General features: G+C 58.7%; 1 protein-coding gene across 4 annotated transcripts in view; it reads right to left on the bottom strand.

Annotated features, from left to right (window-relative positions):
• TSPAN11 (tetraspanin 11) overlaps window positions 1-20,435 on the bottom strand; it is a 58,855-nt gene that overhangs the window by 8,792 nt on the left and 29,628 nt on the right. For all 4 annotated transcript variants that reach the window (XM_047787814.1, XM_047787815.1, XM_047787812.1 and 1 more), the window contains exons 4-6: window positions 16,539-16,730; window positions 2,471-2,545; window positions 1,528-1,632 (exon numbers count right to left, since the gene is read on the bottom strand). In XM_047787814.1, the coding sequence (XP_047643770.1) occupies window positions 1,528-1,632; window positions 2,471-2,545; window positions 16,539-16,730 (372 nt within the window). The remainder of the gene's footprint in view (window positions 1-1,527; window positions 1,633-2,470; window positions 2,546-16,538; window positions 16,731-20,435) is intronic.

The following is a 20,435-nucleotide window of genomic DNA, read 5'->3' as shown; positions in this document are numbered from 1 at the left end:
GGCGAAGGGCCAGGGAGGCCCCACAGGGGAGCCCAAGGAGTCAGGCAGAAGGGAACAGCATGGAGAGTGGGGAACAGCACAGTGTGTGTTGGGAGTCACATGGGATCGCCCTGGCGTGTCACCCGCACTGGTTCCTTAGTCTCCCTGGGCTTCAGTTTCATCCCCTGTAACAGCAGGATAACAGGGGCCTCCAGGCGGGCTGTTGTGAGGCCTGAAAGTGGTGAGCAGTGGGAAGCTCGTGGCAGGGAGCCTAGCTCAGAGTAGGCGATAAGCAAGGGGCACCCCAACGTCACCAAATGTGCATGTCTGGAGCCCAGATTGCTGGACCCTGGCGCTTGGTTTCCTCAGGCCTCAGATGTGGGCCGGGCCCAACGCCCTCAGGCCCCTGGGGTTCAAGCTGTTGCCGCACATGTGGGGGCCTGAGGCCATGTGTTCTGGTGCCCATGGGCCTTCCAGCAGGGTCACAGCACCAGGTCCCTTCCCTCATGCTGTGCCCTCCTGTGCTCTCCATCAGGGCAAACCCTGCTGCTCCCCGGCCCTGCCTTCCTTTTCAGGGGGCCCCTGCTTCACACCGACCACCCTGGCCGGGGGTGTTGGGCTTCCTGAGAAAGGCCCGGGCACAGTTCCTCCATGAGAGGCCTGCCAAGTGCAGATGGAGCTTGGATGGTGCCCCTGTGTGCACCAGGCTGCCCTTGGCCCCTCTGTCAGCTGAGGGGAGAGCCGAATGAAGCAGAGTCCACGGGGTGAGGGTGGGGTGGGCAGGGGGACCAGAGTTGCTGGGCGGAGCTGCCTTGACTTTTCAGACACAGAACCACCAGGATCCCGAGCCAGGCTCCCCAGCAGAACTTTCTGTGCTGTCCAGTTTGGGGGCCACTAGACACAGGCGGCTACTGGGCGCTGATGTGCGCCAAGCGAGACTGAGGAATTGGGCAGTTTAACAACTGAATTGGCTGTGAAGAGCCCCACGTGGCCCGCGGCTGCCATGCGGGTCTGAGGTCCACCTGCCCCCCTCCCCACCCAGGCAGGACGCTGGGCCACACTAGGGGGCGGTGCTTTGACCTTCTTGGAAAGGCGCCAACACTCTTCTGTCTCCCCAGTTCTCCCCAAAGGTTCCCCACTGGGGACTTCTAGCAGCTCTGCTGAAACGCCTCTGCCTGTTCCCTCTTAAAGGGGCCTCAGCCACCAGCTCCCCCAGGGAGGAGGGAGGTGCCCACCGATGGGAGGAGCCCAGGTCCTGGCACCCAGCAGAGGCGGGGTCTGGAGCAGGTGATGCGGCTCCGCGGTGGAGGTGAAGGCAGAGGAGGAGGAAGGAAAGAACCCGGATTCAGGAAGCGCTCTCGCAGTGGGAGGGGCTTGTACACACAGGGTTGGATTTAACGCCCCCACAGCCCAGGAGGCTTCCTGACGGGGCAAGTGAGGCTCACAGGAGGTGAGTAACTGGCCCAGGGTCACACAGAGGGGCAGGGACAGAGTCAGGATGGAAACCCATGTCTGCGTGGCGTCTGGGCCCACAGGGCGGGTGCTTACATCCTGCTGGAGACGGTCTATGGAGGCTGTGATCTCCGCGGCGCCGGGCTGCCTGTAGTTCTCAGCCAGGGTCCGGGTCAAGTGCAGCTTCAGCTCGTCACTCAGCTGAAGAAGGTAGGGGAAGGTGCATCAGCAGAACCACCCAGCCATCTGGCTCCCAGGCCCACTCCGAGGCCTCGCCCGCTACTCTAGAGCACCGTGGACTTGAAGTGGGCAATGGGGGGGGTCTCCCACAGGACAGGGGACCGTGGGCGTGGGCTGCATGGAAGGCAGGGTCCCTGCAGACTGTGTTGCAGAGGCTCGGGACCTGCTGCCCTAAGGGGAAGTGGGGAGACAGGTGGGAGATCACAGCGCAGGGCTGATGGGAGGGCATGGGGGAGGCCAGGCACCACGTATTTCTTTCTTTCTTTTTTTCTTGTCTTTTTTCTTTTGTCTTTTTAGGGCCGCACCTGTGGCATCTGGAGGTTCCCAGGCTAGGGGTCCAATTGGAGCTGTAGCCGCCGGCCTACACCAGAGCCACAGCCACGCCAGATCTGAGCTGCATCTGTGACCTACACCTCAGCTCAAGGCAACACCGGATCCTTAACCCACTGAGCGAGGCCAGGGATCGAACCTGGGTCCTCTTGGATGCCAGTCGGATTCATTTCCACTGAGCCATGACAGGAACTCCAATATTCACAATATTTATGGTTGTTATCCTAGGAGCACCTGTCGGTCCTATGAGCGCTGATCTGAAGGGCAGCATGGTTGTCCCCCCTTTACTCACGGAGCGCCCAGGGGGAGGGGCCCTGACCACCTCAGCCTTGGCCAGCGCAGACCAGGATGAGGCCTGGGACTGCCCTTCATGTCGCTGCCCCCCTCCCCGCCCCCGCACCTCCATGCACCCTCGCTTGTGTCCATCCCAGGGGCGCTGATGGCGGGTACAGGAGGATGCCCCACTCACCCTCTGGTAGTACATGTGGGCCAGGACCCCCGCCACCAGCTCAACGAGGAAGATCACCAGCAACAGGCAGAAATACTAGGGGCGAGGAGAGAAGGCTGGGTCAGGACCTCGGTGGCAAACATTCCCCAAAGCAGTGGGGGACCCCCCCATCGCTCACACCCATCCTCTTCCTTCCGGGCAGCTCTGGATACACCTGTCTCTCCTGGTTGTTGGCCTGGAGTTTCCCCCTCACACCTGCACACACTGGCCTGCTGTCAGTCCACGAATCTGTCCACCCAGCCAGTGTTTATTAAGCACCTACTGTATGCCAGGTATCAATTATTACCCTCAATTATTGGTGAGGGGGAGAGAGAAGTGATTACAATACTGTCTCCTAAGTGCTAATATAGGGCTAGCCCTGGAAGCTTTGGGAGGCTCTGGGTTGGTGAGGGCAGTCAGAGAGGGCTTCCTGGAGGGGGTGGCAGCCGAATGGCACTTCTAAGGATGAGATGGCCAGGTGAGGGAGGAGGGATGAGCCTGTTAGGCAGAGGGGAGAGGAGGCAGGAAGCCTGGAGGGTGCTGAAGTTCAGGGAGGGGGAGGGCAGGCAAGGCTGGGCATGGAGAGGCTGACTGGGCAGCAGCCCCAAGGCTGGGAACCAGCAAAGGCAGAGACCTGGGAAGGCACCGCAGTGTCTCTCTCATCCAGCCCTTTAGGGCCCTGCAGGGGGCTCTAAATTCCCCTCACTGCGCTCTGCAAGCTCTCAGCGCTGCTGGCTGATTCCTGGCTGTGCACTGGGCCAGCCTCCCACCCCCAGCTGGTGTCACTGCGCAGCCATCCTGGGGTGGTCTTGCAGGAGCCAAAGGGTGGGAGATGCATGCCAGGCCCATGTGGCTGGGAGGGGGCAGGAGAGGGGGCTGAGAGAGGAGGCGGAAGAGGCCAAGGGAGGGAGGAGGAAAGTGGCGGGTGGGGGTGGCTGTTGCCTGAAGACGGCCTCTCCCCCTGAGCACTGGCTGGCATTGCCCACAGCTTGGCCAGCCCAAGGTCACTGGGGTCACTGGATTCCGGGGAGGAGTCGGCCTGGGGCGAGCTCCAGCTCCAGGGCTCATCAGGTAGGAAAGGCGAGGCATGCGGGGGCCAGGGGCGGGGTACAGGCGGGAAGGAGATGTGCGGGCAGGGGCTCGGGCTCTGTGCTGATGGAGTCCGCTGGCCTGCAGGCCTGACCTGCCCTCCTCCCAGCCCACACAGGACCCTGCATGCACAGACACATGTGCCCTCGGTGGCGGGAGGGCACCAGCCGTGCAGCGGGAGGGCAGTGTTGGCCGCCTTCCTTCTGCAGGGGGCCGGGTGCCTCTCCATCAAGCAGGAGGGTGGCCCTGACGATGCGGCAGTGCAGTGCCATGCTGTTCCCGGGACATCACTGCTGCAGTTGCTCTTGAAGCCAGGCTGCGGGGAGGGTGCATGGGAAGGGAGGGGAACTCAGCCGCATCCCTGATGGGCTGACAGGTAAATGAGTACCTGCCAGCCCCTCAAAACCATCCCAAGGCATCAAGCTGGCATCAACCCGGCTAACCAACCTGCTGGGGTTGTCAGGAGAGGAAGAGCGCTTCTGAGAGGCTGTGGTTCTCCCTCCCACCCAGGAGCTCCCACCTTTGCCAGGGAGTGAGGCTGAGGCTCCGGGGGATGGAGGGCAGGGTGCCAGGGTGCTCGATGGGCACAGGCACTGGCTCCAAGCAGCAGCTTGCTTGGTGGGTGGTGGGGGTGGGGGGATGCAGGTATGTGACTCACCTGTGTGGGGGAGGCCCTGAATCAGCGGCAGTGACAGTCCCCGGGAGACAGGGGAAGGGTCACGCTCACTGGGACCTTCCTGCACTGGAACCCTCCCGCACTGGGATCCTTCTGTACTGGTTCCCTGGCGGCCTGGCTTCTGGAGCTGGCTGGCTGGCTGGAGCCTGGGCACTGGGGACGGGCTGGTGGGGTCCTGCCATGGGGGGCCGTGAGCCCTAACATGCCTCGGTCTGCCACTCCGCCTTCCACTCTAGCAAGCCTCTCTGGGTCCAGCCAAATCCCCTCGGCACTCCCACAGCTCAGGGGCTGTCACACTGCCAAGCCTCCCACCATGCATGGGCAGGCTCCGTGGCAAAGATGGTCTGGCCTAAATGTCACCAGCGCCAAGGCTGAGACACTGATTTACACTTTCCCGTCAGGTCCTAAGGCTGATGCTGGAACCTGATTTGCATACATACCCCTATGCATTATGGGAGACACGATAAATAAGAGCTGAAGAAGGTTATCTGGTTCCTGAGAAGCCTGAACTTCATGGACAGAAGCAGGTGAGGGGTTTCACCCTGTACCTGCCTTGGAGGGCACCTTTGTGGCAGGCAGTTGCTTAGCCCCTCTCAAGGGAGGAACAGCAACACCTACACGGCTTCAGCTGAGGGCAGCCTAGGGCTGCTGCTGGCCGGCTGTGCCCTGAGGTCCCCAGGTGGGCCCCTGGGGAGGAGTGGGCCTCAATGCCTGTATAGTGGCTGTCCGGTGGTTGTCCCTAGGAAGCACGAAGAAGTTTCTGGAGTACAGTTTGCCCCCTTTACCCTTTAAATTTGGTTTGGCTTCAGTTTGGAACTATTTTTTTTTTGTCTTTTTGGGGCTGTACCCACAGCATATGGAGCTTCCCAGGCTAGGGGTCCAATCAGAGCTGTAGCTGCCAAACTATGCCAGAGCCATGGCCACAGCAATGTGGGATCTGAGCCGTGTCTGCCACCTACACCACAGCTCACGGCAATGCTGGATCCTTAACCCACTGAGCAAGGTCAGGGATTGAACCCACATCCTCATGGAAACTAGTTGTTAATAGCTGAGCACGATGGGAACTCCGGGTTTGAAATTACTAAACAAAATCAGCAAAAGTTTCTCAGATGCTCTGTAACTTGGAGAAGTCGTATTTCTGCCTAAGTCAGACATCCTGGACGGTGAGTCCACTATTCCCAAGGGGCCTCAGAATTCCCGGTCTGCAGCTTAGGGGGTGATAACCCAACTCAGGGGGCGCCACCTTCTCAGGAGCAGAGGAGAGGCAGGGTTTCTATGGTGGAGCAATGGAGGCCTCCCTTCCAACAACACCCCCCCAAAAAAATCAGCCCCCCAAAGCAGTGCCCCATCCGCCTGGGCAGCCCCCTGGCTCACACTGTGGGGGCTTCCTGACACCAGCTCGCTTGTGCCAGCATTCCCACACCACTCCCAGCCACCCTGGGAGCATGGTCTTGCTCAGCACCCTGCTGTGTTGGCACCAGCATCAGCCGTACTTTATCCATGAGGACATGGGCATGGAGAGGCTACAGCTTGGCCAAGGTCACATGGCCAGCTCATGGCTGAGTCTGGAACTGAACCCAGGGATCCTGGCTGCAGAGCCTGTGCTTACTTGCTGGGCACCCCCAGTGGCTGGCAGGTGGGTGGATGGGCTGGTGGGGCTGGCGGGATGTGGCGGGGGCACGGTTTGATGCATAGGGGGTGTCAGGAGAGCAAGGGGAGAATGTGAAGATGGCGATGAGAGGCAGAGGGGAAATCCAGGCACAGGAGGGTCTCTCTCTGGCCCCCACTCAGCCCACAGCCCTCCGTGTCAGCAGAGCAGGCCGGGCGCGGCCCCTCCTGGGCAGACGGCCCGGCTGCTTGACGCCTGGGCCAGGTTCCCAGCCGTGGCTCTAAAGCCCACGTCTGTCCCCTTTGCTGTACTCAGCCCAGCCTGATCCTCTCGCAGTGGAGTCTCTGCCGGCCCCGCCTGGGTTCGCTGCCCCAACCACATCTGTGTTGTGCAGCTGTGAGCCGTCAAGTCCAAGCTCAGGCAAGGCCTCCACAAAGCCCTTGCTCAGCAAGAAGGTCCAGACCTCGACTCGTGGCCACACCTCACTTCTGAGCCCCGTCTAACGCATGCCTGCCCCGCTCTGGGGAAGCTGTGGACACTCTGATGGCCGTCTGCCCTCCTGCTCTAACCTGCACCCTGTCCTGTCACTGAGCACCTCGGAGAGAAGTGAACCCCACACAACCCCTCCCTGCCCCGCCATCTGCCCTGGCCCCAGTCCTTCCAGAATCGGCTGCCTGAATCTTGGTCTGATAGAAACCAGTAATGCGAATTCCGAAGAACACTCTCGCAGCCGCTGCCCCCAGGCCCCTCCGTGATAACTGTCACCTCCAAACATGCCAAGCTGGACCCCAAACGTGGAAGGGACCGGCCTGGCAAGCACAGAACAAGACCCAAACATTCTTCTCTCCCCTTGTACCATCCATCAAAGGTGGTTTTTTTTTTTTTTCCTCCTTTAATTCTTTAATAGAACAGTTTGAACCAAAAGCAGGGTTGGATATTTTCTAAAGCTATAGATCCAAAATGAAGCTGGAACAGCCCAGGACTCTCTGAACCAAACTGACACTTTCCTTAATGAGAGGCTCTGCGGGAACCTTCCTCATCGCGACATAAGATGATTAACCCGCAGGCAGGTCTTCAGATGGACTTGGATGCACGGGGACAAGCTGAGCCCCAAACAGTTTCTGGGGCGGAATGACTGGTGCCCACAAGACTGGGCAGCTCAGCGCCAGCTGGTGCCACCCTGGAGATAGGTTCAAAGAACTTTATACGACGAGACTTTTGGAATTTCTCATGGGACTGATTCTGCCACCAAAAAGGGAGTTGTCCTCTGTCTCGTCCGCATCCGCACGAGTAGGGATGGAAACCAAGCCGCAGCTGGAACTCGGCTCGGTGTGCAGGCAGTGGGGTCGGGGTGGAGGCACCCAGTCTACCCTCAGGGCATCCGTGAAACAGGAGGGTCACGGTGCAGCTGAGGTTAAGCCACGGGGAGAGCCGGGCCTACAGCCCCAGCTTGGCTATGGGCCGATCATGGTCGTGGGAGGTCAGGAGCTCAGAATGGCAGAAGCCAAAGAGGCTGAACTAGAAAAGATGGAGCCAGCTGTTTAAGCGACAGTGACCTCAGGGCACATTATTTTCTGGTAATTAACCGCCAGCTGGCTGGAGGAGGTCAGGGTGCAGGGGTGCAGCTACCCCCCCACCCCATTAGTGCAGAGAAGAGAGGGTGAGGATTTTGGAGGCTCAAGCCATTCTAGTAACAAGATGTCACTGTTGGAGAACGAAAGTGGCCTCTACCCTCCCGGCCTCAGCCCGGGGCTCCCAGCCCAGGTGGTCCAGCCGCAGCGACTCCACCTGAGGGTGGCTTTCCAGGGCGCTAAGGGTGTTCTGGTCTGATGCTAAGACCCAGTTCTGCCCTAAGGGGCTGGGAGCAGAGAAGGGACAGGGCAGGGGGAGTGGAGAGCTGATCCACCGAGGAGGGAAATTAGAAGAGGGTTGCGGAAGGAGCCACCTGGCCTTGGGGAGGCAGGAGGCATTCAAGGGACACATTAAGAGGATGCAGCTGAGGCCATGGAAAGCCTAGGCCAAAATGTTGGGGGTCCAAAGATCACACAGTGGGGGTCACAGAAGAACAGTTCCAGAACCACAAGCCAAGGCCAGGCGTCCAATGGATTTCAGGCTGGGACTGCTGAGGTTTTGGCTGAATGGGCGGAGAGCGGGTCCAGAGGGAACAGCAGTGCCTGGCTGCAGGGATGAGGCCCAGAGCCCCCTGCGGGACACGACCCAGGGGCCGGAAGCTGCTGCCGCCTGGAGGATCTGGGTCTGGGGGCGATCACCCACTGCTGCCCCTATGAGCCTCCTGCAGGGCCTGGACGTCCCTGCGGGTTGACCTCTCACAGGCACTGGAAAGAGGCGGCACAGCCCACGGGCACTTGTGCTCATGCCTGGAGCAGGTGAGATTGTGCAAAGGGCCGGGGTAGGAGGAAGCCGGTGGCAGGGACCTCAGGAGGGGGCTGGTGATGGGTCCTCAGAGGTGGTCGTTCTAGGACAGGGTTGGCTCCTGGGGGAAGAGGGTGCTGAGCAGAAGTCCCTCAAGCCTGGAGGTAGGGAGAGGTCCTGGGGCTCAGAGAGCTCAGGGGCTCTGACCAAACCCAAAGAGACGTGTAAACCACCCACTGGGCCCTTTATTCCTTTCACCCAAGTGTCTCGTATTCCTCACTCGCCTCCGAGCCAAGGCGGGGTTCAGTCCCTTCTGTGTCCCTCCTCTCTCTGCTCACCCTGCTTTGTGCCCAGCAGAGCAGGAAGCTCTGGGAATGTGCTGGAAATGTTTGTTGGGGCCAATGAATTAGCAGCCCCATCATTACCTTGAAGCACGAGTTGCAAAGAATTGGAGAGAGGAGGAGGTGGGGGCTTTAGCGGCTTTAGAAACCACTTGATATAGAAGATTTGCTCCCGCAGGCAGGCAGTGATCAGTTACATCTGCCACAGCCCAGGAAAGGTGGATCTTGAGTCCAGAAGGGTGCTGGTCAGAGAGAAGACTGATCTCACGCAAGGTGCCCTGGGATGGGAGTCTGGCCTCTGGCAAGATGCTGTGTGACCCTGGGGGAATCGCTCACCTTCTCTGGGCCTTCTGCATAAAAAGTGGGGCTAAGATGGGAAGAATGTCTTGGGGCTACAGCTGCAGTGGTCTGTGCAGCCTCCTCTGCCTGGCCCCCAACCTCCCTGCGGGGATATCCAGGGGGACATGCCAGTTTCACCCCGTCCCTACTCACGTTACTCATCTCTGCATGGCGAGTGGGCCTCCTTGCCTCCCCTTGGAGCCAGCCCGTCCTCCAGAAGCCATGGCGCCAACACGCAGTGTGTTCAGCAATGCCCTTCTTGGGCACATGCGAATGCATCACCAGAGCCACAAGGGTAAAGCCACACGCCGGCGGCAGCTTCACTAGGGATAAAGACGACGTCTGACCGCCATCCCCGTCTCCCGGTCTTATTCTTCCACTGATTCTAAGCTCCCCTAAAACCTCAGTGTGATGTGTGGTGAGACAGAGGAGGGCGCCATGTGTCCCATGGCCAGGACTAGGACCCGGCACAAGGGTGGCATGTCCAGACAGCTGTATAGTAACCGCTCCCGTCCCGGTCCCAGCGACATAGGGCCCACAGCTCCATGACGCACGGCTACCGCCAACATCAGACAGGACCAGAGAGCACAGGCACCTCATGGAAGGGCAGGGAGGAGGCCCGCCCCTGCCTGCGCCTACGGCTCTTGGCAGGGAAAGCAGGCCACTCGTGCCCTGTGGACAGGAGCTGAGAGCAGCCCTGCTGGGCAGAGCCAAGGGGGGAAGGACATCGATCTGTCCCACCAGCCACATCCTCCCACCTGCCCTATCAGAGAAGAACAGTCACGCCGACCACTCTTAAGCTCACCAGCTGCCTACATGGGGGCTGGGAGGGGAGCTGCTCCCTTCCAGATCCACCCTCCTCGGCTGTCAGCCCTCTCCCGGGCCGTCGCGTGCTTGTGGAATAAGATTCGTTTTCACATTAACGTAAGGAGTGACATGTTACAGAGAAGGAAAAATAAAAGTCTGTGTGGACCAGGGGCTTCCATATATTTGTTGAAGGGCTACCTGCTGTTCCGGTCACCTGCTCTAGGCTCTCTTCCCTCAAGGGGCTCAGCTATCAGGGTGCTGACGGTGCCCAGCTAGGTGACAGGGACTAGAGCATGTCCCCTCCCAGTTAACGTGGTTAACCCCAGACTCTGCTGAGGAAAGGAAGCAGGAAGCTGAAAGATGGAAAGGCAGAGGAAAATCCCCAAATAATCTCAAACAGATGCCGTTTACCAGCCATCCCTGCCCTCCTGCAACACACAGTGCAGAAACACACACAGACGCACACACAGACACACACACACACAAAGATACAGGCACAGACACATACACACACTCTGTGTGCAGCCTGCTCTGAGACCTGCCTGGCCCTGCCGGGGTGGGGACACACAGGTCTCTACTGCATGGCGAGCATCCGCCCACACACACCTGAATTGGAGATGTCCCCAACCCAGTCGAGCGCTTCTTCGGGGCACCAACAGCCAACCTCTGCGCACCACCAGTGCCCTGCAGCCTGACCTCCCCATGGGGCAGTCAGGTCACTGCCCTCAGTTCTCCCCTCTGTGCTTCCCTTTGCCCCTGGGAAGCCCACCGTGGGCCCCGAGGCACCAGGAGGCCAGCGTCCCCGCCCTGTGTTGCAGGTGTCCAGGAGGGGACAGAACTGGCTGGGAAGGGGAGGGGCCTGGACCGAGCCCGGGTGGCGCCCCAGGACCTCAGGCAAGTCTGCAGCTGAGGAGGGGGCGGCAGTGGAAGGGGGATCTTCGGGGTCCTTAGAGGAAGGGACCTTGTTCATCAGGCAGCTGTGCCATCCTGGCGCAGGAACAGCCAGTTCAGCCTGGGGCTTTGCCCGTGTGGCCACAAGAGGACGCAGCTGGGAGGGGGTGCCCAGGGGGACTGCATGTGGCTCTCAAGGACAGCTCTTGGGGACACTTGTAAACTGTTCCCCGGAGACCCTGGCCAGGGCCCTCTTGTCCATTCCCTGTGCCCACTGCTCCACACCAAGCTGATGAGGGGCGCCCTTCTTCTGAAGGGGCAGAGTTGGGGTCCCCAAGCCTTGGCTGCAGGACTCATTCCTTGGATGCATGTGGGCAGTGACTCAAAGGTCAAGTGCCACCTACAGAGGGTATGAGCAGCCCGCTGGGTGGCTGGGGTGGAGGGGGTGGGGCCAGCAAGTAATGTGAGGGCAAGAAACCAGCCCCGGGAGGATGTGGTCAGAGCCCTGGGCACCGAGACCCAGGCACCCTCTGCACCTCCTGTCACCTGCTTCTACAGAGGCAGCGACCCAGCCCAAGACAAGGGGACCCTGAGAGTCACGGCCCTAAGAATAACTCCATTTATTTAGGCTCCTTCCCAAAGGAGCTGGGGGGGGTGCTGTAGATAATTATAGCCACACTTTATGATCTTCATATAATGTGGTGACTCGTTTCCTAGGACCTAAAATACTGCCTCCTTCTCCTCACACCTCACCCCTGTAGGGAGATGGCGATACCAAGGTGGCCGGGAGCGGCCCAGTGACTTCCCAGAGGTCCTGAAGCCAGCCGGGCAGACTGCACGTCAACCTGCTTGGGGGCCACAGTCCTTACTCCAGCCCTAATTGCCCTGGTGTATCTGATGGAAGGGTCCCAACCTGGGGCGGGGGTGGGGTGGGGTTGGAGTTCCCGTTGCGGCACAGCAGAAACAAACCTGACTGGTATCCACCTTGGGGGTCCCCTCATTTTCATTTTTTTTTCTTTTTAGGGTTGCACCTTTGGCATATGGAGGTACCCGGGCTAGAAGTCGAATTGGAGCTATAGCTGCCAGCCTACCCCACAGCCACAGCAACGCCAGATCTGGGCCATGTCTGCGACCTACACCACAGCTCACCGCAACGCCGGATCCTTAACCCACTGAGCGAGGCCAGGGATCGAACCTGCAACCTCATGGATACCAGTCAGATTCATTCCCATTGAGCCATGATGGGAACTCCAGGACCCCTCATTTTCAGAAACTGGTTCTAGAATGTCCTCCTTTCAATGCATCCCCTAAATATATAAGAAGCCCTGACAAAGACCCAGTAGAGCCTGAACCATCCATCCTAATCTTCATTTGGCTGAAGATAGAAGAGGGTTCAGAGACCGTATCCAAAACTCTAAAAATAGCCCCTTTCTTTTGATCAGGGTGGCGTCTGTCCTGGTCATCGGCCTTCGGCTGAGACGGCCCGAGTATTCCGGCGCGCTCAGGCAGCCTGCGCTAAAAGGGGAGCTCTGCTGTGAATAATTTAAACCCGCTCCCTTCCCTCTGCAGACTTCCGACTCTGCGCTGGTCACCATTTTGGCACCAGTGAAGACGGCTATTCCTGTCCCCAAAGAACCCTTCCTTCTTGGGAAAGTGCCTCTGAGGGGCTGCAGATGTGCCGGAGGACAGGCTCAGGCCGGGCCAGACACCAAGCCTGTGTGAGCTGGACCAGCCTTGCGGTAGTTCTCAGTCCCCGTGTCGGGGCCCTCCCTCCTCCTGGTCCAGGTTGGACACACATCATTCAGATCCCAGGTCTGCCGCCGTCCCCTTTCTTCTTTGCTTTAATTTATTCATTTTGGCTGTGCCCACGGCATGTAGAAGTTCTGGGGACAGGGATCAAACCTGCGCCACAGTGGTGCCAACGCCAGACCCTTAACCCTCTGAGCCACCAGGGAACTCCTCCTTTCCTCCTTAGGGACCACTCTGTATAGAACTACCCTCGCGGCATTTTTCCTTTCATCCGATTGAAGATTTCAAAAGACGTCAGACATGATGGGGGGAAAAGAAATGACAACCAGGAAGGAAACCCCGGGAACCAGAGAACACTTTTAAACTGCCCTAAGCACCCCACTTGCCTCTACCTGGGAGCCTGGGTTTTAAAATTCCTGCTGGTGTTATTAACCCACGAAAGGTCTTCCCGTCGTCTTCTTGGTTTAAACACTCAGGGGCTCAGTAAACCAGGGGCTGACGGGCCAGGACGCGGATCACCCGGGATCTGCCCCTTCCCTGCGTTCTGTCCTTCGGTTCTTTCCGAGGGGGGTGGGGAAAAGCAAAGGAGGAAAGTTCTAGGCTTCGAGGCTTGCTGTTAGCCCCACCCCCTGACTCCAGGATGGGTGGCTGTGTGTGTGACTGTGTCCTCACGCACGTTTCCCTGACCTCGGTCTGGCCTGTCTGGCTGGTGACGCTGGTCCCCGAGGGAGCAGCGCTGCCGTGTGGGACGGAGTGAAGGTGGGCAGGAGGGCGAGGGGAGCAGAGAAGAAGGACACCCCGCACCCCCAGCCCAGCCTCCCGGCCCCGGGATGAGAAGGCCTCTCCGTCTGAGGATCCCTTGAAGCTCAGAAGGGCAGGGGCCCGCAGGCCAGCCCGAGCCCCTGGTGTTCCAAGTCCCCGCGTGGTCCCTGCACCCTGGGGCACAGGCGGGCCTCCGATCAGGTGGCCGTCAGGCTGTGACTGGGGTCGGGGGAGTGCTGAAGGCGGGTGTCCTTAGTGGCTCAGCCTGATGGTGGGACAGGTCTGGTGAAGGTGTAAGAGGCGGGGGCTGAGGGGACGCTGGGAGCTCCAAGCGCTGCCACTCATGGACCCGCCGTTCTCCTCTGTCTCCGAGATGCCAAAGGGAAGAGGGTTTGTGATGAGACAGGTCTCCAAAAAGGCCCCTAATGCTGAGTACTCCTATTAGTGCCTGAGTGTCCCCCACTCTCCCCCAGGGTCCTGCAGCCCCTTGAGGGAGTGTTGGACTCGACGGCCCCCAAATTCCCTTCCAGCCTGGACGGGCTCTGACCGAGTGCATGGCTGCATCCTCACTGGAATGACAGCAGGGGCTCCTAGAGTCCCAGCCCACCGCCATCTCCTGCTCCTGGGTCTGGCTGGGCCCTGCGGGAGCCTCTCTTGCACCCCCGGATCTCGGAGGGCACCTGCCCTGCAAGGCATTCCTAGACAGGAGGACAGTGTCTTGGCACAGGCCTCCACCCCGCTCAGCCTCCCCTCCTTCTGCCTCCATCATCCTCGGCCTCCCCAGGTGATGCGGGTTTTTGGAGGGGATACCAACAGGGTGGAATCCACAGCACAGCCCAGCGCTCCCTGACCCCCAGGCCAGCTTCCTCCCCTGCCTGGTGGGGGTGAATGGGCCCTTCTGGAGGCGGGGCTGAGCAGTGGGTGGGAGCGTGGGCCTGGGGCCTGCCCTTGAGCACAAGCAGTGTGATGGGGCTGACGGCTTAACCTCTCTGCACCTGGCATCCTCCCCTGCAAAAAAGAAGGCTGGGGTGAGGAGCAAAGGCATTGAGAACGGGCTGAGCACACAGAGGTCATGACTCTTGTGACCCTGCAGGGCTGTTTTAGAGGTAGGCGGCTCTCCGCGGGTGCTGCCCCCTGTGCTATAATTGAGCCCTGTTGGAACACAGGGAGCTAGTTTCCAGGCTGCAGGGGCCCACGGGCCTCAGGGCTCCCTTAGACCTGGGAGGGGGGCCTGGGGGAGAAGGAGGGCTCTCCGGGCTCTGTGGGCCAGAGGGCTCAGGCCAGGACCAGAGGCCAAGGGAAAGGCCTCACTTCCTGCGGGACCAGATCTGAGCAGGGCAGGGTCGGGGGTCATGGATGATTCAGGGGACGTGACCTGGCAGCCCAGGTTCCAAAAGGGATGCGCCTCCCCTGTCCCCGCCACCATAGCACAGGCCGTCCCTCAGTCACACCTCATCTAGCACACACTGGGCCAATCAGGGGGTCACCAGGATGCACGCATGGGGTTGGCTGCTGGGGATGGGCTGACTCAGGGCACCCCTGATCCACGGCCAGTAGGACAGCTCACATCAGAGCCACCCTCTGGCAGCTGGTCCCTGTGGGCCTTCCCTCGCCAGCACCACCATCCGCGCGGCCCCCACATCACCCTGCATGCCCCTTGGGGCAGAAGTAAGGACTTTTTCTAGGCAGGGGAGCCATCCTGCTGAGGCTGTGCAAGGCGCAGTGGATCCAGGGCTAAAAACTAGGTCACGGCTGGGGAGAGGGTTGCAGGGCTCGGCCTCTGGCTGCCTCCTCCCCCTGCTTGGACCTGAGGACCTGAAGCTGCCAAGTCAGGGGTGGGCACGGGAGCAGGGCAGGGAGGCCACAGCCCCTCCAGGCTTCTCCCCACCTCCTGATTCCTTCCAAGGTCAACCTGATTTCTCATTGAGACTCAGGTTGAATCTGGCCCTGGGCCTTCTTTCTAAGTCCGGATATTTTGCAGCCTTCGCGGCTCACAATGGGTTTTTCTCTGAAGAGGAGATTAAGGGGGAGATGCCAGCCAGGTCCCAGGGAGCCTGCCCTGGCGACAGTGCATGGGAGGAGAGAGGGTCTGGGAGTCCCGAGCAGGACGCTGGCTTCAGCCTCTGCAAGCGCAGCCCTGACATCCTTTCCTGACACTTGGCGCCCGTGGTTGGGGGGCGGGGGGTCTTCCCAGCTTCCCAGGGGGCGCCTGTCCAGGACCCTGTGGAACACCCACCTCACCCAAGAAACATCTGCCCAAACAATCGCATCTGAGTCTGATCAAGCTGCTAGATCCAACCAGCAGAACATCACCGGGGGGGGGGGGGGGGGGGGGCAGCCTCACAAAGTCCAGACTGGGAGACAGGAAAGGACAAAGGGCCCGATTCCTCCGACGAATAAATTGCAAGGAAAAAACAGACTGATGGGGAGTTTGGAGACTAAAAGTGACTCGGAGACAAATCAATAGACTTTTTTTTTTGTCTTTTTGTCTTTTTGTCTTTTCTAGGGCCGATCCCGTGGCACATGGAGGTTCCCAGGCTAGGTGTTGAATCAGAGCTGTAGCCGCCGGCCTACACCAGAGCCACAGCAACGTGGGTTCTGAACCATGTCTGCAACCTACATCACAGCTCACGGCAATGCCGGATCCTTAACCCGCTGAGTGAGGCTAGGGATCGAACCTGCAACCTCATGGTTCCTAGTTGGATTCGCTAACCACTGAGCCATGACGGAAACTCCTCAATTGACTTTTTATACATAGACCTAATTTAGATTCTGATTCAAATAAACCGAAAAAAAAAAAAAAAAAAAAAGAACAGCTGATGGGTCAACTGGGGAAATTTGACATTGCCTGGTTATGTCACGATACCAAAGCATGGCTGTTAATTGTTCTTCAATGAGATGAGGGTATTGCCATTACCTTTTCTTAAAAAGGATCCTTATGTTTTTGAGGTTCCCGGTGAAGTATTTACAGATGACATGACGCCTAGGCTGTTGGGGTGCGGGGGTAGAGAGCAGGGGAGGGGTGCTGGTGGACTGGACTGGCTCTGAGATGCTAGTGGTGTGTCTGGGTGGTGACATGGGGCTTCATTTTGACATTCTTTTCATTTTTGCATATTTTTGAAAATCATCATGATAAAATCTGGACAGAGAAAGAGGAGGAGGGGTGGGGTGGGGGGCAGGGAGAAGCAGAGCTGCCACCACCCCTGAGGTGTCCTCCTGGCTTAGGTCGAAAGCACCTGGAGACCATGGCAAACAGCAAACAGCAGGCCACGCTCCAGTCTCCCTGAGGCCTCAGAGGCCAGGGCCACTGTCACTCGGTGGGGCTCTCGGCAGGCAAACCTGGTTGGGGATAGGCTCTAAGAGGCCCAGGGCAGGTGGCCCACCCTCTGCCCACAGGCCGGGCAGGACACTCACCGTGGAGAGGCAGCTCCTGTCCTCACGGATGATGGCGCCAAAGCCCAGGAAGCCGGTCACCATGACGAGGGCGCCCGCGAAGATGAGGATGTAGGCGGACGTGGCGAAGGTACTGGAGGCCAGGACGCTGAGGTAGCCGCTCTTCTCCACCAGGGTCCAGATGCCCACGGCCATGACCGCAACGCCCCCCACCTGCAGGACACGGGGTCTGAGCGCTCACTACGTACCAGGCCCTGTTTACCCATCATCTCGCTTGCAGGAATCTGTGGGAGGGGTCTGGGTGCCCGCTGTGTAGATGGGGAAACAGGCTTATTCCTGGTCAAGGGGAGAAGCAGGGACAGAGTGTGAATCCAGGCCTGACTCCCAGTCCTGTGCTTCCCACCATGACTCCCATGGGTCCCAGCCTGAGGCAGGGAGACCACTGTGGCGGGACCCCCTCTCGCCGTCCTCCCCGGCTTGTGCTTCTCTTGTGCCTGCAGGGGAGGCACAATGGGGCTTCTCACCTCCACTGTGCAGACGGAGGATGAGGCCCACAGAGGGAGGGGGGCTGCCGGGGCCGCCTCTGAGGGGTGGCAAAGGGCCGGGTCAGCACCAGCTCAGAGCCCGGGCCTGTGGCTCAGCCCTGCTGCCCCCGAGATGGAAGGGACACACACACACATCACAGACTGGAGTCACTCTGGAACAGCGAGACACTGATCGGAAGAGGGTTTCTTCTTTGTTGACTGTCTCATCCCTTCCAGCCCTGAGCAGGGGGCAGGTCCCAGGAAGGGACCCTGGGAAACATAACTGCCTCTTCTGCAATGAGGCTGGATGACCCTTGCTGTGGCTGTTATGCTGTGCAGTGTGTGTTGTGTGTGTGTGTGTGTGTGTGTGTGTCCTCAAGGTGCCAGATGGGGAGTGTCGGGGTCTCCGCCTGGGGTGTGGGGTGCAGGACCCCGGGACCTGTGACTGGCTCTGCCACCAGCTCCTGAGAAAGCAGACATCCCTCTGGGCCCAGCGTCCCTGCCTCATTTGAGGATGAGTGCTTCTCCGGTGGGGGGCGCTGCACCCCAAGGGGGTCCTGATTATGGCTTAAGCCAGAGAACCCCAGGGCCTTGATCCATCAAACGGCCCCTGCAAGGAGTTCCCGTGGCCCCACTGACTCTGCCTAACCCACCTGCCCTTTCACAACGTCAGCTGGGCAGACGGAGGCTCCTCAGCAACGACTCTGCACCAAGCGCCTACACTGCTCACCTTGGCTGTTCTCCTCTGAGCCGAGCAATCTCAGGAGGCTCAGGGCAGGTGGGCGCGTACATTGTCCCTCTTTCAGGCACGTGAAGAAATTGAGGGGAGAGAGAAGAGTGAGCTCAGGACCAGCCGGGAGTTTCAGGATCAAGATTCAGGGCCAGGCCTACTGAGGGCCAGTGCGGGCTCTGTCCTGGGATCTCACACCCGGGCTGGGCTTGCTCCACTGCTCCCTTCCACTTTTTATTTTTATTTATTTTATTTATTTTTTTTGGCTTTTCTAGGGCTGCACCCGTGGCATATGGAGGTTCCCAGGCTAGGGGTCTAATCGGAGCTGTAGCCACCGGCCTACGCCACAGCCATAGCAACACCAGTTCCGAGCCACGTCTGCAACCTACACCACAGCTCATGGCAATGTGGGATCGTTACCCCACTGAGCGAGGCCAGGGATTGAACCTGCAACCTCACAGTTCCTAGTCGGATTCGTTAACCACTGAGCCATGACGGGAACTCTCCCTTCCACGTTTCAGATGCACCTGTTTTCTTCTAAGGGCCGTCTTATTGCCCTCTGCCCCTCCAGAGGGAAAGAGAACCAGGTGGAAGGCGTCGCTCAGCTCCGAAGGGGACCCACCTTCTTCCATTCCATTTTTTCTCACATTTCAACATCTCTAAGACTGAGATGCATCTCACCGTTTTTTCGTTTTTGTCTTTTTAGGACCACACCCGCGGCATATGGAGGTTCCCAGGCTAGGGGTCCAATTGGAGCTATAGCCGCCGGCCTACGCCACAGCCACAGCAACGCCAGGTCCGAGCCAAGGCTGTGACCTACACCACAGCTCACAGCAACTGCCAGATCCTTAACCCACTGGGAGAGGCCAGGGATTGAACCTTCGTCCTCATAGATACTAGTCAGATTCATTTCCATGGAGCCACGATGGGAACTCCTGCATCTTGCTGTTAATGGCATCTATCTCATGGTTAATGGCATCTCACAGCAGCCTCTTGCCTAGTGGTACAGAGGACACCAGTGTATCTCACAAGTGATGGTATCTTAGATTTGGTGACATCCCAGACCACAATAGGCTTTCCAGTTCTCTGAGAGCCTGGCCTATCTCTGGCCATATGAACTCTATGACCAGTGAGGAACTTCCTGGGTCTGGGTCAACAGGATTGTGTCAAGTGAGAGTTTCTGCAAAACAGCCGGCACATATTCTTTCTGCCCCTACAGCATGCTATGAGCCTTGGGGGAGGGTGGTCTCAACTCTGTGTAACTAGCTGTGTGACCTAAAGATGGTCCCTTAACCTCTCTGGGCCTAGGTTTCTTCATCTCTCAAATAAGGCAGATGCATTAGACCAGAGGCTCCCAAACTATAACCACCAAGGGCCCCTTTGATTACTGTTTCCCATGGATCTCATGTCTCCCTGATACAGTTGTAATGATTCATTGCTCATTTTTTATTAATCAAAGGCACCAAGAAGAGATTTGGAGATTCTGATGAAACAATGTGACTACCCTGAGTAGATCTGACTTTAATGGCTCTAGTGTCTTTATAGAAATCTGTACATTGTCCATCACCCATCAGGCTTGTCAACTCCAGGTTTAGCATCGGGTCTGGAACCACCACCAGGGGCAGGTTTGGACAGCACTGGGGACACTTAATCTGCTGGGGGACATGGAACCCACTAAGAACCTGATGAAAAATTAAACACAGTGAGTCCACACCAGTTTTGATGTCCAGAGGAATCAGGAGGTGAGTCAGAGTCACTGGGGTCCCCGACCCTTTCCTGAGTGTCACGCAGTGGCTGCTGGGGACACCGAGTGGGATTTGCCATCAGGAGGAAGAGGATTTCAGGTTGTTCAGGGGGTGGCCTGCTTGGAACCTGGCTGGTTCTTCAGAAAACAATCCTTCCTCTGGGCGGGAGAAGGCAAAGCTGCCTGACATGAAATCGGGTCACCAGAGGGACCTTGGGAGGGAGGGGTCGGCAGGCCTGGGTCTCAGTCCTGGCTGTGCCCCTGACTAAGCATGAGATTGTGCAGATACTTTGCCTCTGGAGCTTCAGTTCCTTCATCCATACAGTGGCTGGATGAGGAGGTCCTTAGGGGCCTCCACATGGGCCACATGTCCCTGTACTACCAGGGGCCAACCAAGCACCAATGCACCTCCAGCAAGATGCTGCTGGTCCAGCAGCTCATGGCCTTCATCAAGCCATTTGCAGATGCCGGGTCAGCAGAAAGAGGAATGGAAGAGGCTGAGGGAAGGGCTGATGGGGCCAGAGCCAAACGACCCCGCTGAGCCCGGCCAATGGCAATTCGCATAGAGTTGATTCAACACTATTTGGCTCTTTACAAAAACTGGGTTGGTTTTCTGTGGAATATTAAGTACATTTTTCAAAACTGTAGCCTGCAGCTGATCAGCCAGAAAACCCTGCAGAGGGTGAAGCTGCTTCTTACCATTGAGGACACAGGCAGGCCAGGAGGGGCGGGGATGGCACCCAGGCCGTGTAATTTTAGGAACAGCCTATTTACAGCAAAGAAAGCTGGCCCCCAAATTGCTTGTCATCACGGGGAGAAGGATGAGCCTGAGCGGCCGCACACACTGGGTCCTGAGAGACCTCAGGCTGCGGACCTGAAGAAAAGCAGGCAGAGTGGTGTTTTCATGCCCCTCCCCCCTA

This window comes from Phacochoerus africanus, chromosome 7 (genome assembly GCF_016906955.1).
Source record: "Phacochoerus africanus isolate WHEZ1 chromosome 7, ROS_Pafr_v1, whole genome shotgun sequence".
In the NCBI taxonomy this organism is placed as follows: domain Eukaryota; kingdom Metazoa; phylum Chordata; class Mammalia; order Artiodactyla; family Suidae; genus Phacochoerus; species Phacochoerus africanus.
The sequence above is the reverse complement of the archived record's forward strand: the minus strand, read 5'-3'. Positions and strand labels throughout refer to the sequence as shown.